We start from the raw sequence: 17,529 nt of genomic DNA, 5'->3' as shown, positions 1-17,529 counted from the left end.
GAAACACAGAAAGCACTGCAGAATGTGCAAGGACCTTCCTCCGGTTCCTTAAGCATGTTGGACAACCACAGGTTTCACTTGTACAAAGTACTGTTGCCTGGCCATCATCTGAACTTTCAGGCATGGTGTCTAAAGTGGTGGCCTGGAAGGGATGCTTGAAACGTGGATGAGCACCAGCACTGGCAGTGGTTCTGAGATGATACTGGGGTGGAGAGGGTGAAGTCTGGGCTAGTGAGCTCCATGGGCTGGTACTCTGCATGTCTTCTGCTGCAGAGCCTTCTCTAGAACTTGTTCTTTACCCGTTGCTTGATGTGTTTTAATGCTGTTCAGATGGTTTGACTCATTATCCTGCTCCCTTCACTGGTACATACATATTTTTCTCTGCTCTTGCCACAAAACATGCTCCCTGTCTGAACATGTCTTTGTAGCCCAAGGTTGCTGGTACACCCAGAAGCCCTGTAGAGGTGTGTGGTTCTCACCACCCCCCCCACCCCCGATGTGTGATTGCTGCTTTGTAGCCCCTGCCTTCTCACACAGGTACCCAGCCCTGACTGCTCCAGCAGTCCTGCGCTGTCAGTCCAGGAGACATTTACTGGTGCCAGGGACAGGTTTTCCAGGAGGTCTTCTCTCCCCACCATGACCAGTTTCCAGCTATCTGGTGGACCATCATCCTCTTCATGTTTCTGTTGGCATGGGATGTGCCCTGTTCATGCCACTGTTTCTGTTGCACCATCTCATGTCTGAGGGTGCAAGGGAGATGATAGTCTCCTCATGGCCTCTCTGAAGGGATGGCTAGGGAGGTGCATTGCTCTGAAAACTGACAAAATGGGATGTGTGTGCATGTTTATGAGGTTATTTTTGCTTATGAGAGAAGTGGTGGCCCTTCAGGTAGAAAGAAGAGGAGATTGGGCACATCAGACCAGAGTGGCTGGATAAGATGGCTGTTCTTCGCTTTGCTGCAAGTCACTGAAGCCTTTTTGGCTGGGAGCCTGCTGGGATGGGGAATGGCAGGCCAGGTGATTTGAAGCAGGTACATGAGCTTTTGGGAAGCTGCTTCAACAAAGAAGAGTGAAAGACACCTGTGAATTCTGTAAAGTGTCATAACTATTGATGGGCAAACCAGCCTGCTTCATTTCTTGTTTTATTTCTTTTTTTTTTTTTTTCCTCCTCATTGCTCTGGGCCTCTCCAGTCCATTCCCCTGCATCTGGTGGCTTATTTCCCTACAGATGTCATCTTGGCAGTAACTCATGCCTGAGCACCTCCCCTGGGGAGTTTGTGCACTGCCTGAGTGCTTTTCTTTTCCTAATGTTAGGCCGCCTGTTTTTTTTTTTTCCCCTGTATGTATGTATACTTTTAGGCCATTGCTCTTCATAAATAAAAATTGTAGCAGTGGGGGAACCTGTAAGACAGATGGATCTGGAGAAGGTGGTCCCTTAGCCACATGGCAGAGCAGCCTGGGTAAATGATTTGGCTGGAGGGGCTGCACAGCTTGCCGACCAGCTCACCTCAACTCCGGGGCCAGGGGCTCAGCCATGGTCTCATATATACTCTGTTCCCTTTAGTTAGGAAAGGAGTGATAAATGTGTGCTGCGTTTAGTCTTGTTGAAATATTCCCGGCCCCTGGATGGGGTGGTGACAGGGCTGTGTGAGGAGTTTGGTCAGGGAGGGATATAGGATCCCAGAAGTCTTACAGACTCGGAAGATAAAGTACAAACCAGAGGAAAAGGATCCCAGAGAACCCAGAGGCAACACAGTCAAGTGGTAATGCATAAGTAGCTTGTTTGTTGCAGTTTTTCTCTTTCTAGTTGAAAAACCTATGGAATGATAGATCCCTTCCAAGTTACCCAGTACCTTACAAAGGTGTTAAAACATATGCAAGTGGTTTTAAAACACTGCCACACCAGATCATCAGCTTTAAACTCCTTTGGCACAGGGGTGCATGGAAATAGTGCAGAAGTGTCTGTGAATTTTGCTCTATTTGGGCATCTCTATGCTTATAAATCCATGCAGCTGCATGGAAAAATACCTCCTGGTTTGGAGAAGAGCTCTTGTCACAGTGTATTTCTAATGGGATGCCAAAGCAGGAACTGCCAGGGAGAGGCGCACAGGAAGCCAGCACAACATCCAAGGACTGATTTTATTTTTTCCCTTTCCATGGGACTTTGAGATGCTTGTTTCTAAGCATGGGGGCTTTGTCTTAGGTTTATCCAGTGTGCATGCACCTGGTCAGCGCTGGTCTTGCTGTATTTGATGGGAGCCATGCTGTGACCCTACTGGGCTGCAGCTCAGCCCTGTGGCCTGGATGACCTGGTGTGCTTTCCCCACGCTATTGTAGGGGCTGGGTGGTATTTGCAGCCTGTAATCTTTGGCTGCCCAGGATGTCAATATTGGTACTGTCATATACAAACAAGGATGAGACCTAGCCAAAGACCCCAGTCTGCTGCTGACTGAATGTTTAATCCTGACTCTTGTATGGTGTTGCAACCTTGGGTTTGTACAAAAGCTTCTTGTGAAACAGGACTGGCATCCCAGAGCTGATCCAGTGCTTCAGGAGAAGCAGTGTGAAAGCAGCTTTGCCACCATATCTATTAAATCTGCACCTCTTGGCAGAGTGGTGCCTCTGTCCCTGCTCCCGAAATAACCCTCTGTTGCCCCCCAGCATGGCAGAGAGGTTTGGGTTTCTGTCTCTAGGAAGCTGCATTTCCACAAGGAGTGACCTGGTTGTAAAAGGGATGCAATTCAATGTTGTCTCCACCAAACCTGTTGGATTCCTCTCCTGGCCCCTGGGGCTTCATAGTGTTTGTGGGGTGCTTTCACTTACAGCCTGGTCTGAAGCTGTGGGCCCTTTGAATTACATCTGAGGACTTCTCTATGAATCCCAGATTTCTGGGACCTGTGATGTTGTAGCCCCAGATGGGTCTCTGAGTCTTCAGGCTCGCTGGTGTAAGACCAGGATTTTTGTTTAGGAGGGGATTAGAGCTCCCAGGACTTTCCAGCCATACTATACAAGCTGGGTGACTCTGCTCTGGTACCTTCCCCGGGTCTGTTAAACCCAGGGTCTGAGGGCCTCCACTTCTGAGACCCCCAGCAAAGAGATCTTCTACTTTGAGTTTCTGTAAGTGTATTAAGACTGAGACAGGCCTTACCTTTGCACGGTCCAGGAGCTGCTGGAACCAGACTCCTTGGATCTATGGCAGACCCCCAGGGCAGATCTGTTGATGAAACAGGTGTTCAGGTTTGGATTAAAAGTGCCAGAAGGATGGCACCTGGTGCCCCCAAGAGTTGCATCTTGACACCAGACCCCAGATGCTGGTTGCCCACTGCAGCTCTGCTTTGCTCTCCAAAGCTCTACTTAGCTCTTGCTCTTCCTTGCCTGGCCCGGAAGCTGCTCTGGAGTAGGTGAAAATATATCATGAGTTGAGATATTTTCATGAGAACAGGCTTAACAAACCAGCGTTTGCTGACAATGTGTTGTTTCCTCAGAAACCACTGATCAGCAGTATTTTGCAGTTTGAGTTAATGTGGCAAAGTCGATATTGAGTATCAAGGGTTTTGCTTGGAAACCAATAACTATTTATGGTATTACAGCAATTTCTTTCTCTCTGCTCCTAGCTAAGCTAGGATTTATTGTCCTGAAGATCTTGGACAGACAGGTTTTAATACACTCTCTTGGGATCCTGTGAGTAATGTTGGGTATGATCTCACAAGAAGACATTGCTGCCTTCAGGGAAGTGCAATGGAAAGCAATAATAATAATCTTGACTCCTGTAGCTTGTATCACTTGAGAGCCAAAAGTACTTTAAATACAATAAATAATTAAACCTTCTAGCTCTGTGAAGCAGAGAAGATGCATCTCTGTCTTTCTGATGAGGAGACTAAGGTAAAGGGCTGAGGAAGAAAACAATTGTGTTTACACTTTCAAAAAATGCTTATTGATTTTGGATGGTTGTGTAAGGGATTAGAACCAGGTTTCACTTGTTTTGGTTCGTTCCCTCCATGCTTTTAAGATTTAAAACAGATACCTAACAGTGTGAATGCAAGTGAGATAAGAGGTACCATGGATGGATCAAAAATATAGCAGTGCTTAGAGCGAGGAATGGAGTGACTGTGGGAGCCATGGAGGACGAAATATGGATTAGAGATAAGTGATGGATGGATGCAGAAAGCTGAGTAGGATAACAGACTTGGGCATGCATTGTAGATTAAAGGAAGTTTATGGGGATATTGAAATTCTGGATTTTCTTTTTATACTTAAGCCCCTTTATGGTGTTCTAAAAGTGTAAACTGACCTTAAAACATGAGTAACTCAGCTATGCTTTTTCATGGGATGAATTTTTATTTACTGATAGTATATTCTTTACTGTGACCATTATTTGGTTTTGGAGGTTATTCCTTCTTGCTCTTTCTGCCAATGTTTCTTTTTTTTCTTTCGCCCTGCTCCAAATGTAACCTATAGTAACTTATGTGTAAAAAGATGTGGCCCAAGGGAGTGGAGCTGCACCTTGAGGAAGCTGGTGATGGAGCTGGGCTGGGAGGAGGAATTTGCAGGTACATCCTTGTATGCATTGTGGAGGAATGAATAGCTAGGTGAGCTGCTGGGAAAGGGGGCTGAAACACCAAGCATGAATGAATTTGACAAGCTGGAGAAAAGAGAAGAGAGGAATCTGGTGGGAAAAGATGCATGGAAATGGCATTCATTCAACTCAGCCAAATTTAATCTGTTTTCTTGTGCTGGATTGGGCCTTCCTATTCCTTCAGCATCAACAGTCACTGATGAGCTGTGGTCCAGATGTGGCTTTTCTTGTATAAGTTTTTGTCACTGCAACTCCATAAATATGATGGACTGCTGAGCAGAGGAAGAGGTCAGTGACTGCTGGGCTGGGTCCCTCCAGCCAGGAAAGCTTTCTGGATGCTATTGATTGAAGGTCTCTGTAAGACGAATTGGCCATGACCCGTCATACAATTGCAGGCGCTGCATGGTCTGGTGCACCGCACTAATGTAGTGTGAAAACATATTGCATCCAGTGGCTTGATGGCTGGTGCCTTACTGGTCATTGAACTGAGGGAGAGAAATACAAGGAAAAGGGAGACTATGGGGTGGGACAAGTGAAGAGGGAAAGGAAGGAACAGGTAAAGGAGAGTGAAAATAAGGCCACCAAAAAAAATTGTAACTTGCAATTATCAATTCCACTTTCATTCTGACTTTAGTATTTATTTGTAAGGATCAGGTTTTTCTAAAGGGATGAGTGATTTTTAAGATACTGCTGGGTTGGGAATGTACAACTCCAAGCATCTTGCATGGCATTCTTTCTGGTGTCACACATTGGGTTTCCCCTGTTACTTCTCCTGCGTAAAGTTTGTTTTGCTTTTTTTTTTTTTTTTTTTTTTTTAAAGTAGCAATAACAGGAACAGAAAAATTCTTTACTGAGAATCAGAATGAGGAAAAGGGAAGACACGACTTTACCAAGGGAGAGGCAATTATAAAGAAGCAGACCTGAGAACAAAGTTATCTGAGTACTCATCCATCCTTTCTAGTGGCCTTACCAGAGCCAGTTCTCAACCACTTTTGGCTCTGATCACTGTGGTCTACCTTTTTGCCCCTCTCAACTTCCAATTAATTTCCTGTCTCATTTCATGAGTAAGGCTGACCTTATTGCAGGGTCACTTAGTGACAAGACCCCGCTTTCCACAGTGCTGCATACCAGTGTAAATCATGAGGTCATGAAGCTCCTGAGAGATGCTGGCAGTCTGCAAAACATGTACCAGTGCCCATCAGTGTCTAGCGCTGTGGCTTTGCCCTGGACCAGCTCACAAAAACACAACTCCCACTCTCCACACCTCTGCCTTCATGTAGCAGCTACTTTGACACTCTCACATCTTGATGTTTCAGGCATCAACGGCCTTTTCTGCTGTTCCTGCTGTCTGTGACACCTTTATGAGGGCCCGATCAGGTCTGGTGAGCTCTGGCACACTGTTTAAGATTTGCTACGATGGTGCCGCAAGCAGCAGAAACAGTGCAGGGAGTTTCTCCTAAATTGCCCTTGCTGCATGGTCTTCACGCACCCATGAAGATCTTTTCTAAGAGACAGGCTGGTTAATGCTTTAAAGCTTTGCCCGCTGTCATACATTATATCTGAGGAGATTGTCAGCACACTAGATGGCTGAATCTAAAGTGCAGGTGTAGTTTAAGGCTGTATGTGGCATCCAAAGGACTCAGTATCACATCAAGAGACAGTCTTAAGTAGCCCATGGGATTTCAGCTTTGGCATGGTGTTTGGCAGTTGCCTTCAGCAGACAGCAGCCTTCACCTGCCTGCTCTGTCTTTGCCTTTAAGAAAGGGGAATGAACAGGGACTGAATGCAGTGCATGAAGGAATCTGCAGAATGGAAAATCTTTCCATCCTTGATAGTAAACACTTTTTCCTTTTCTTTTAAACTTTTTGAAATTCAGAGTCACAATCTGCCAATGTACGTAAAATGCAGAGTTTATTGGAAACCCTCAAATTAATACAGCAAGTAATCAGAAATGCAGAGGATGTGTTTCTCCAAACCATCTAACCAGAGTTAAAGGTGTGTTTTTTTCATGGTTATTAATGGATTGGAGTTATTTAAATCCCTAGCTCTTGGAAATCCTAGTCTTTAATGTACTCAGGTTGTTAATATGCTGTTGATTTCTGCTTGGAAATGAAAAGTGGAAGCAGAGAATTAAGAAAGAAAGGAAGGGATTGCAGCATGGGTCACCAACTTGTTCCAGCTGGATTTATTTGGCAAAACTGGTGTTGTTCTGGGTGCAGCATTCTGGTGTATGTTTAAACCTAGCTTCCCTCAGTCCTGTGTGCCAGGAGGCAAAGCTGCTTTTAACCATGCTGAAATCCCTTTGGAGGGGCTGTGCACACAGAGGTGCATCCCTTGCTTTGGATGATTTGCTCTGAGCCTGAGATGGGGCAGACGATGGTTGAAAGTGGGAAACTGCATGGTGAAGAGACCTCTTGAAAGACTTGAAACCCCTGTTTGAACTGGACCATGCATGGAGCGGCAGCTGACCGCTCCAGGCGGTAAGGACAGTTCCTCCTCTCTGGCAGGAGGGCTGGTCTTGTCCCTCTGAACTTGTCCAAGTGGGGTGCTGCGGGTGAGATCCTGGCAGGGGAGGGATGGCTCCAGCCTGGCTCTGCCAGTCAAGCTTGTTGAGAGCGATGGCTGTGCCAAGCCTCTCTGCCCTGGCATTTAGAAATTGGCACCGGGCAATGCCAGACTGACCTGCTGTCTCTCTTAATGGCTTTTGTGTGTGTTACACTGGCTCCTGCTGCTCTGCACTTGTATGCCAGGCTGGGGAAGCAGGTCAGGCTTTCTCCTGCTCTCCCTGGCCCGGCTGCTACCTTCCTCCTCCCTCCCTCATCCTGCTGAGGGCCCAAGGGGGCTCAGCTTAAGAGGGACACAAACACAGCTGAACTTCTGCTGCAGCAGACGAAAGTCCCAAGGGGTGATCAGATAACCATCTTACTAGCGTTTTCAGGGTGGAAATGGTGAGTCAAGAGGGAGAAATTGTTTAGGCTGAATGAAGGAGATATTATTGAAGTAACAGGATAGCTGAGCAAAGGGAAAATTTAGGCTGAGTTTAGAGAAATGCTTCTAAATGTGATCCTTGGAGTCATCTTCTAGTGGTGGTAATTCTATTGTTTGAGTTGTTTCAGGGCAGGTAGTGTGCTAAAGCAGATGCTGCAGACAGCGATACTGAAGTGACTGGGGGAAGGGCAAGACTATTAAGCAGAGGATTTTCACGTGTAATTTCTCTGAATCACTTGATGTTGGACTCAACAGAAGCTCGGAGGCTGTGGCTGTATCAGCTATCCCCGTGATATGTAAAATATGTGGGTGGGAGGAAGTGGGAAGGACACTGGGAATTTACCCTTGGGCAAGCTTACAATAATGAGACACAGTTCTTAATCTGTTGGGAATGATTTGGGCCTAATTGATGATCAAAGTGTTCCTTGTACCGCCTCAAGTGTAGGGAGAGAACTACTCTTCTCCTTTATGTGGGGCAGGAAAAGGGGAAGTGCTTTTTGGACCTTATCCTTGGATAGACCTGTTGAATGGATAGACCTAAACAGAAGCAATTTAGGCTTTGGAAATGGGAAGGAGCAAATATGTGATCTATGGGATGAATCTGACACTGTCCCGGCCAGGGAGGAGTTTGTACCTGGTTTAATGAAGAACAAACAGGTTAAAAGAAAATAAATTGTGAATAGAACTGAGCCTACATACCACTTTTCTCCTGGGGGATGGCAAGGGAATTCAGTCAGAGTCGCTATAATGGACCCTTCTGGTCCAGGTGCTGCATTGCTCTTTCATTCATCATTGGACACGGAACTTTCTGATACCTGTAGACTGCCATATTACTACTCTGAATGTATGGATATTTTCCTGCAGTGTCATTCATTCTGTTTATCAGCACCTGAAGTGTGCAGGTGCTTCCAGGACACATCTTTTGTGCCCCAGATTCATCCTCATCTTTGTCTCTGTTTACAAAGTTCCTGGAACAACAGGGACACGAGCCAGAAGATTTATGCGCACTTATGTCACCTACCTGGTGAGCAGTAATATGTGGCACAGCAGCGCAGGAGCTGTCAGTGTACAAATAGCCTGGGCTGAAGCTGTGGTAGGACAATGCAGCATTAGGAAGGGAAGAGTGCTTCTTCAGAGGTAGACTACATGCAGTGTGTTTGGACTGGGGAGGTGGCATTAACCATAAGAATGGGATGCTGTCCTAAGTTGAAATTGGATTGCCAAAAATCAGTGAGTTGGAGAAGCTTGGGTGTAAATTAGTGTTTTATTTACAGCCTAGTGTTTTTATTTACAGCCTTAAACCCCAGCTTTTAGGAGTAACAGTTTATGGAGTTTAAATCAATCCTACACCTTACATGGGTCTTCTCAGCTCCTGCAGCTTACCTGTAAGACAGGTAGCAGACCAAAACTGCAGTCTTCTGCAGTTAATTAACACAGAAATAGTGCTCTCTGGTCCAGACATACAGGTATTTTCTTGCCAGACAGCCCAGTAGCTTGTCTAGTGCAATGTTAACTTCCCTACGGCTCCTAGTGCGCTGTGCTGTTCCCTGGTGGTGTGTTGGATACAGGGCACAAAACACCTGCTAGCTTTCTAGAGTATCTCACAGCTGAGGTGGAGTTCTTCCTACCTCCAGCTAGGGCTGGAAATGTGATGGTTGGTTTCTGATTCATTGTCCAGCAATGCTCAAACTGTCTGCAGTAACACTGGAGATGGTAGGACAACTGTAGGTAGTAGCTCAGCCATGGGTGTGGCGGTAAGTATTGGAATTGGGCTAGTGATTAGGGGTAAGGGTAGGGTTGACAGTTAGCTTTACAGTTGGTGCAGATGCAAAACTAGCTGTTGAATTCAGATTGTGTGGCTTGAAGTCCTTTAACTATGACCTCATTAGAGCTCCGAGTAGGCAGAGTCCAGAAAGCACTCTGGTATGAACCTCCTCGTGGCTCCTCAGGAAAGGCTGGAAGTTGTAGGTGACACTGTTCTTCCTCCAGCGCAGAGCCTGCATCCCTACAAAGTTCCCTTCACACTGCTGATGCTGTTCAGCCTCCTATCTCAACCATTGTCTTCCTCCTTACTAGGAAAGTTGCCTTTAAGGCAGCTTTTAGTCTGAGACCACAGTGTTACAGAACTTCCTTTCTTTTTGCTATGTTTAGCTTCGTAGTGGGGTTCTGGGGCTTGCAAATACCCTCCCAGGGGGCTACTGCATGTTGCTGCCCATCTGGCAAGGCTGCAGCAGAGGCACCAGCATCAATACACAACAGAAACGACCACAAGCTCCTGGGACTATCCAACCTTCTGCCTCAGTTTCTTTATCCCACCTAAAGATCGTCTTGCCTTGCTGTACACTGAGCAGCACTTTATTTACAGTTTGCCTGGCTGAATGCACAGTGACCTATTTGTGTACTTTCGGTATTTTGAAATATAGTCCAGAAATATCTCTAAATGCTGAGCTGTATTTTTGCCTGTGCAGCCTAATAATTTTCTATTAATACTTATCTTAGATATGATCCACATAAAATGCAGTGTCAAATAAGGTTCTCGTGATATTTTAAAGCAATCTAACCTTTGGTCCTGGCCAAATTCCAATCTGAATAATTACTGTCTGACTACCTACATTTCTCTTGCATTTTCAGTTGGGAAAGTTAACTCTCCCTCCTCATTTTTACAGTGATTGTGTAACACTGCTCTGCAGCATTAAGTAGATGCTGCATTCCTCTACAATGGTGGATGTGTTTTATTGGTAAGTAAAATGAGATTATAGAGGTATAATGGTTTTACAGGCATGTTTATACCTAAATATAGATATGTCTGTGAAACCACTTTGTCTAATATCCCTGACATATATTGTATACCAGCGAGCAAGGGAGAATATAATAGTGTGGAATAATGTGTGAAAGATGTTACTGGCCAGACTGGAATTTAGGAATTGCCGAATTGTTTCGGAGTGGCAAACGCACAGAAAAGCCTCCCAGACACTATGCTGCCCCACATCACCAGCAAGGGAAAAAACTACTCACGTAAAACATTTTGTCATAAAACATCATAGCCCACTTTTAAAGTCATTCTTGACTGGTGAAATTAGTCTAGGAATATTGAAGTTTCTTGAAACAACTAGTGGCAAATTTCCTGTTTTATAACTGCAAGCTTGTCATGTGCTTATGAATTTCTCAATGTGAATTTGCAAATGCTCACTGGACAAAAGAATACAGCCCTCAAGGAGGGTCCCTATCGTGCCTCTAGTGTTTCCTTGTTTGGATGTCTCAAACTTCTGCGCTTAAACATTGCCAAAATTAATGGATAAAACTTGCTGCTGTGTATGCAAAAACACCTTCTCACAGTAGTTATGGGGTCACTTTAGTCTTACAATAAGTCTGCAGTTGTGTACCCCTTTACTTTACTAGCATACATTCAAAAAGGGCTGATAGTGAGCCAGACTAGAGGAGAAAGGAGAGGTGGGGTTGATACCCAGATGCCTGTTCCTATCTCCAACAGCCTGCACTTAAGCAGCATATCTTTGTGTTGTGAACCTGCTGCTGCCTTGTGGGAGTGTTCTGGGGCTGATTGGTGGAGCTAATGGGGTACCCCCAGCCATGTTTTCGGTGTGATTTATTGGCATTCTGCCTTGTCACATCCCTGCATCCTGTCCTGCCAGGGGGCCCAGTCTGAACCTGGTACCTGTAATTGCTGCAGATGGATGCTGGCTCCTGGCATATGGGCCATCCGTGTTCCTCAAACATGTAGTGAGAGTGACAGAGAACTCGTATATGAGCAAGAGACAGAGGAAAAGTGCCTTGGGTGGTTGGGTGGACACAGGCATCTCTCTTCCTGCTCTTGGAGAGGGCTCATGGCCAAGGTTCCAAAGTGGAGGGAGATGCCAGGTCAGCTGTGGAGGCACTGATGACTTCTTCAGATTAGATTTTTCCTAGGCCTGGCTGCTCCCTGTGTCTCTGGCTGAAGGCTGGATGTCTGGTGGTGCTTTACAGGGAACCCTATCATCTTGTATTGAAGAGAAGATCTGTCTGGGGGGCACATCCCCTGAGCCAGACATGCAGTAGGTTGGTACTTAAGTGCTCTTCAGGATCTGTGCTCTCATCTGCTGGTCCTTGAAGGTAGATGCTAGAGATTTATTGGCTTTGGTGCAAGTGAAGAGAAGGGAACGGGTTTCTCGGCCAGCATTTTTTCCTGTGGGAGAAGTCTGTATTCGGGTGTGAAAGCAGACAGCTGCCTCATTTGCCTGCATAGCTCCTGCATTGCTGCTCTCTGAGCCCTGTGTTGGAAGGCCCTGTAAAGTATTCCTGGTGGGAGAGGGGCTAGGAAAAACCTACACTGCTCCCTGGGCATCACAGCTAGCCATTGCCTAACCAAGCATAATATACAGTGTGAGACTCTGCAGAGATCGCAGGAGACATATTTTAAAGAGAGCAAATATAGCATTAAAGGGACTGAGCAAGAGAGTGAGAGACAGCGAGCGTATAGAGTGCATTAAAGTTAATAAAGCATTGCAGGAGTGGGGACTGCATTTCACTGTGAAGGAATTTAATTTAGTGACTCGTAATTGGAGGATAACAGTCCTGCTGGAATGAAGTTAGCTGTTCATTTTGCCAAACTCTTGAAGTCCCTTGGTTCTTGTGAGCGTCTCTCAGAAAGTGGATCCGTCAGAGTTTAGAATCGATTGCTGCTTCGTACCCGTGGTTCCTTTCAGCCTCCTAAGTGGATTTGGTTCCTCCGGTGCATATTTATTATCTATTTTATTATGTGGTTATTTGTCTGGTAATAATAATGCAGGATACATTCTCTCTGCTTAGCATGGCAATGAGGAAGCAGGCACTGAGCCTCTGTGTTCTCCTGGGCAGGGCATGATGGAGTCCCTTGTGCCCTTTTTCTGGGGGTGACTGGCGTTCGGTGGGGTTGTTGGATGGGCTTCCAACTTCCCCAAAAAACTCTGCTGTTTTTGTCCCTGCTGCTGCAGTCTGCTACCCACTTGACAGAGAGACGTGCAGCAGTGAAGGGTATGGAAGGTTCCAGTTTCTTGGTCACCAAGATTAGAGGATCAGTGATGTAGTGCAAAGAAATGCAGGGCAGGTGTGTTTATTCTAAGTGTATCTGGCTGTTGATGAGCAGATTTATGGGCATGAAGAGCTGATAGAAAGTCTTTTCTAGTTTGAAATGCCTGGCATCTTCCTGGGACAGCAAAGTGGCCCTGGATGGGCGTGCTGAGCAGTGCTGCCTCTCACAGGACTGCCACTGCTCTGTTTGTGTCCCCAGACCAGGAGGATTTTGATAATGTTTACTCCTCATACGTACTGCAAGTATTAATTCATTAGTGTCTGTGAAGTGCCTTGAGGATGAAAAGAGCTGTGGATATGTGAGGTATTATTAAAACAAGACTGAGTAAAGAAAGAGCTAGGAACAATCCCACAGGGAGCTGTCCTGCTCAGGCAGGGGCTGGAGAGATGACCTCATTGGGTTTTTCCATTTCTGCTGTTGTGATTACAAAATAAAGTGGGCGTGTTCAGGGAGAAGATCCCTGTAACATCCCTGGCTGTGGTAGCTGATGGTGAACCTTTATGAACTCTCTGGATTTTTCTCCTTTTTAGCAAAAAGACTTGGCATGTGAGTCTTCAAGGGAATGTCTTCCCCATGTTACGCTGGTCCATTTTTAGCTGTGACCATTAGGAAAATTTGTGTTCTTGGCATTTTAAAAAGAAATGGATGTTGTGTTGGTGAAAGGCATATGACTAATGAACTACTACGGACTGGAGCAGTGTGTATTCCTTTAGTAGGCAGGCTGCATGCAATGCATACACAGAGTAACTCACTCCCACATCCATCTAATGGCCTTGACAATTGTCCTCGCTTTATTCTAGAGGCACTGTGCTGAGAAAGTAACAGGGTGTCCTGTCTGCCTGGTCCCTTCAGCCTCTCTGCTATACCTCCAGCTGAAGGCCAAACCGATCACAAGCATCAATAATTCCTTTGTGGTGAGGGCAAGCATTTAGACATGGGCTTGACATAAGCAATTAGTTTCATGAAGATAGCTGAACAGCCATCAAAGGACAATTCTCAATCAGTTTTGACTTTGGTCTCAGTGTGACATGGGACCTGAGAGATGACATGATCCCATCTTCTGCTGACAGCTGTTCTCTGAGGTGACTGCAAACTCTGAGGTAGAGACTGGGACTCAGTTTGAGTCCCTCTGACTATTTAATAGAGCCCTGAATGCAGCTGAAGGACTGGGCGTTGAGCAAGAAGGGCTGGTGGGAGGATGGCAGCGGCTGAGGAGGATCGATGGATCTGCCTTGAAGGGTTGAGTGCGTGATTGACTTATCAATTAATCACTTTCTTTCTCTCACTGTCCCCCGTTCCTTTTATTTCTCCTTTGTTTAGGGAGTGTAAGATCCGAAGATGAGGCCCAGGGCGGAGTGCTACTCTCCAAAGTTTTGGCTGGTGCTGGCAGTCCTCGCGACAACAGGGAGCGGGGCCCATGCCCAGAAAAGCCACCCGAGCATTGGCATTGCAGTCATCCTGGTGGGGACCTCAGACGAAGTGGCCATCAAAGATGCACACGAGAAAGATGACTTCCACCACCTCTCAGTGGTGCCCCGGGTGGAGCTGGTGGCCATGAATGAGACAGATCCCAAGAGCATCATCACCCGCATCTGTGACCTCATGTCAGATCGGAAGATTCAAGGGGTGGTATTTGCTGATGACACAGACCAGGAAGCCATTGCTCAGATCCTGGACTTCATCTCTGCCCAGACCCTCACTCCCATCCTGGGCATCCATGGAGGCTCCTCTATGATCATGGCAGATAAGGTAAATTGAACTTCTGTTGTAAACCCGCAGATTGAAACTTAAAACAGAGAGAACTATCTGAGTCTGTGATCCTCAGGTGGAGTCTCCTGGGGCAGAAGGGCTAGGGGATTAGAGAGACTCAGATTCAAAGAGAGATTAAAAGAGCTAACTGTGTGTAGCACTGCTGAGAAGAGCCTATTAATCATGTGGAATTATCTGCAACAGAGGAAAAACCAAGAAGGGAAAGGAGCAGATAGAAGAGAGCTGCAAAAGAATGAGCTCTCTTCTTCCTTAAGAAGTGTAAAGAGCCTCTGACAATTCTGATTTTTTTTTTTTTTTAAGGTTTTATTTTTGCCGGTGTTTTACCTTGAAAGTGCCAAGAATGCTAGCTTGGGTTTTCCCTGAACGGAGCTGGAGGACATTGTGGCATTTTCAGAGATGCTTAATACAGCTCTTACATCTTAATTGAAAAATAATTGAATCTTTAATAAAGCTATCATCTCTCAGAAGTGTTCATTAGCTCCTGAAGTTAAGTAGTGTTAGCTAACGCAAATAACTGGTCTGAACCAGTCCAGCTGTTTCCACTTTATTTTATTCCGTCATATCACTGACGCTTTGCTGTTTTCCCCAACCCAAGCTAGTATTCTTGGCAGTTAACTGCACAAACAGGCCCTCCTGCCACTGCTTTGGAACACGGCAAGATGCAGAGAGCACCATCTTTGGCCAGCTGGTAACTGTCAGCTTAGGAGAGCATGCATGGTGTACAGCTGGACCTGACAGAAATCTCCTTGGCAGGAGGAGCAGGGGACCCAGAAATTCACGCCTGAGTGTGCATTGGGCTGGCCAGTGCAGCTGACAGTGGCCTCCAAGCTGCTGTGGGCTGGCTGGAATATCCAAGAGAAGTGATCTGCCCTTTTTCCTGCAGGCTTGGTGCAAAAAAAGCCCCTTTATTGAGAAGAAACTCTTGACCACACTTTCATAAAGAAACAATCTGGGGATCAAGCTGACAGTCTTTTCCTTTTGCAGGTCACTCTTCAGCAAATCTGAGAGATTTCACTTGGCAGAATCAGGTGTAATTGAGGGAAGGGAGGGGGGGGAAGTAAGCTGGCCAATGTGGCAACTTTTCCTCAGAAAGATCTAGTGGACTTGAGAAATCGGGCATTTTCTGTTCCATTTACCTTGCAAGTAACTAATTCAGTGCAGGTCATCATAGGTGAGTAGCTGGGAATAGGTTAATCACAAGATATTTTCTCACTCTGTGGCTGTTCAGTTGCCAAATGTACATTTAATATGCAGGTTATTTTCTCAGATCAGTCACTGAACTAAAGTAGGCATTGAGTAATAGAATCACAGGCATTTATTTCTCTGTCCTTCAGTAGTTACAGTTGTGATAAAGTCATTATGCCCCATTCTACCCGCAATGAGACTTTTCTTTCTTGAGAAGAATTAGGCAACAACTCTGTGTCTCATTGCTCTCCTGCATTGCACGGTTGTCAGTGTCTGTGCAAAACAGGTCTAGAACATTACTTTTAGTGCTGCATTTCATCCTTATGGTGGCATTTTATATCCTCTTTGAACAAGCATCAGTGTCTCTGTTGCCAGACGTCCTAAGCACTGGGAAAAGGTCCTTGCGATTTTGAACGTGGCAGGCCAAGTTCCGATTTCTGATTCCTGCGGTGTAAATCCAGCACAGCACCACCGCCTATGGTAGGATTAGATCAAATTTACGCCTCTGTAACTCAAAGAGGAATTTGGCCTATTGAACTTGGTAAAAAGAAAAATCTTTGCCTCTCTCTCCTCTCTCCTTGGGAAGGTGGCATCTCAAGCGGCCACCCTGTGTATTCCACCAGTTGGCTTCTAAAGAGCCTTCTGGCAGTCAAGCAGCCCACAGGGAGCTCAAAGGTGGAAGCCTTATAAATAGAGATCTTTGTTTTATCAAGCTCCCCTTTTCATAGTTTTGCAGGCAGGAGAAGCAGGATACATACAAAGATCTGTGGCTTTAGGAAAGGCCAAGATTTCTTTTCAGCATAAATCGAAAGGGCTGACCTTTAGAGCTTCTGATTCACAGGTGCACAATCTTTAATGGATAATATTTGTTTGATGAATTGAATTAAAATATGGTGGAGAGTAAATACATTGATATTCTCCTGAAAATGCTGAAGTCTGACTGGTGAGTCCTTAACAATCTATTTTCCACAGAGGGCCTTGACAGAGGCTTGTCTTTTACTGACCCTTAGTCATGTAGTTTGCAAATGAGTTGTATGGCTGGGGTTTGATCCCGTAAGGACACATTGCTTCTTTCAGCATCCCTTCAATGCTCACAGCAGTCAGCTGTGATTGAACTCACTCAGCATTTCACAGGTTCAGACCTGCACCTAGAGTTTTGTTGTGCTCCTTGTGTGTTTGCGATCAGTGGCATCAATGCAAACCTAAAGAAGAGTGCAAACTGCTGACGCCTTCTCTGGTGGTTAAAGCAAAAACCTCCTCAGTTGAACCACCTTCCCTAAAGGAGCATGAGAAATTCTGTTTAACCTTCAATGAGGGTTTGATAAGTGTGTCTGTGAGGAAATTTGGGTCCATGTGTGAAATTAACTTCGTAATGTTCTGTAAAGCTGGTGAATTGAGACACGAAACGACAGGCAAAAAAGAAAAAAAGGATTTCCAGCCTGAATTTATGCCCCCACCCCCTGATAGAAACCTTGTACAACGTGCACCATAGGCTGCCTTCATCTCAGTTAACATCCATCTGAAAGTTTGCTAACTGTAGGTCTAGGCATCGCATTGCTACAATCAGTGGGGAAGGAGGCACCACCTGAGGACAGTTCATCCCCATGCACCTTGGGGTGCAATGAAATGTTTGTAGGGCAGTCCTGTGTCTCCCCACTAATTACTGAAGAAGGCTCTACTCCAAATTGCTCTTGACGCCTCAAGTGAAGTGCCACAAATCTTGCCCTAGGTGTAACATAGCAGGTGGAGGTGTGCTGCTGAAAATGTAACATCTGGATTTCCTGATTGTTTTGTTCAAATTTGTGCTCTTTAATATTGCATCTGTTTAGATTTTGTAGATAATATTTAGACTTTCTGTTTTCCATATTTTTCCCCTGAACAATAACTATATAGTCATTTGCATATGTTTTTGCTGTTTCTCTCCTCGGTGGTCATGTCTCTAATCC

The 17,529-nt window shown here is 45.6% G+C and overlaps 1 protein-coding gene across 1 annotated transcript in view; it reads left to right on the top strand.

The window, feature by feature from the left end:
* Positions 1–17,529, top strand: part of GRIN2B (glutamate ionotropic receptor NMDA type subunit 2B) — a gene marked incomplete at its 3' end in the record, with an annotated part of 196,202 nt that overhangs the window by 20,284 nt on the left and 158,389 nt on the right. The window contains exon 2 of the mRNA XM_082757113.1: positions 13,949–14,377. Within this exon, the coding sequence (XP_082613239.1) occupies positions 13,967–14,377 (411 nt within the window). The 5' untranslated portion in view covers positions 13,949–13,966. The remainder of the gene's footprint in view (positions 1–13,948; positions 14,378–17,529) is intronic.

Source organism: Aythya marila, assembly GCF_965140915.1.
Source record: "Aythya marila genome assembly, chromosome: 1".
In the NCBI taxonomy this organism is placed as follows: domain Eukaryota; kingdom Metazoa; phylum Chordata; class Aves; order Anseriformes; family Anatidae; genus Aythya; species Aythya marila.
The sequence above is the reverse complement of the archived record's forward strand: the minus strand, read 5'-3'. Positions and strand labels throughout refer to the sequence as shown.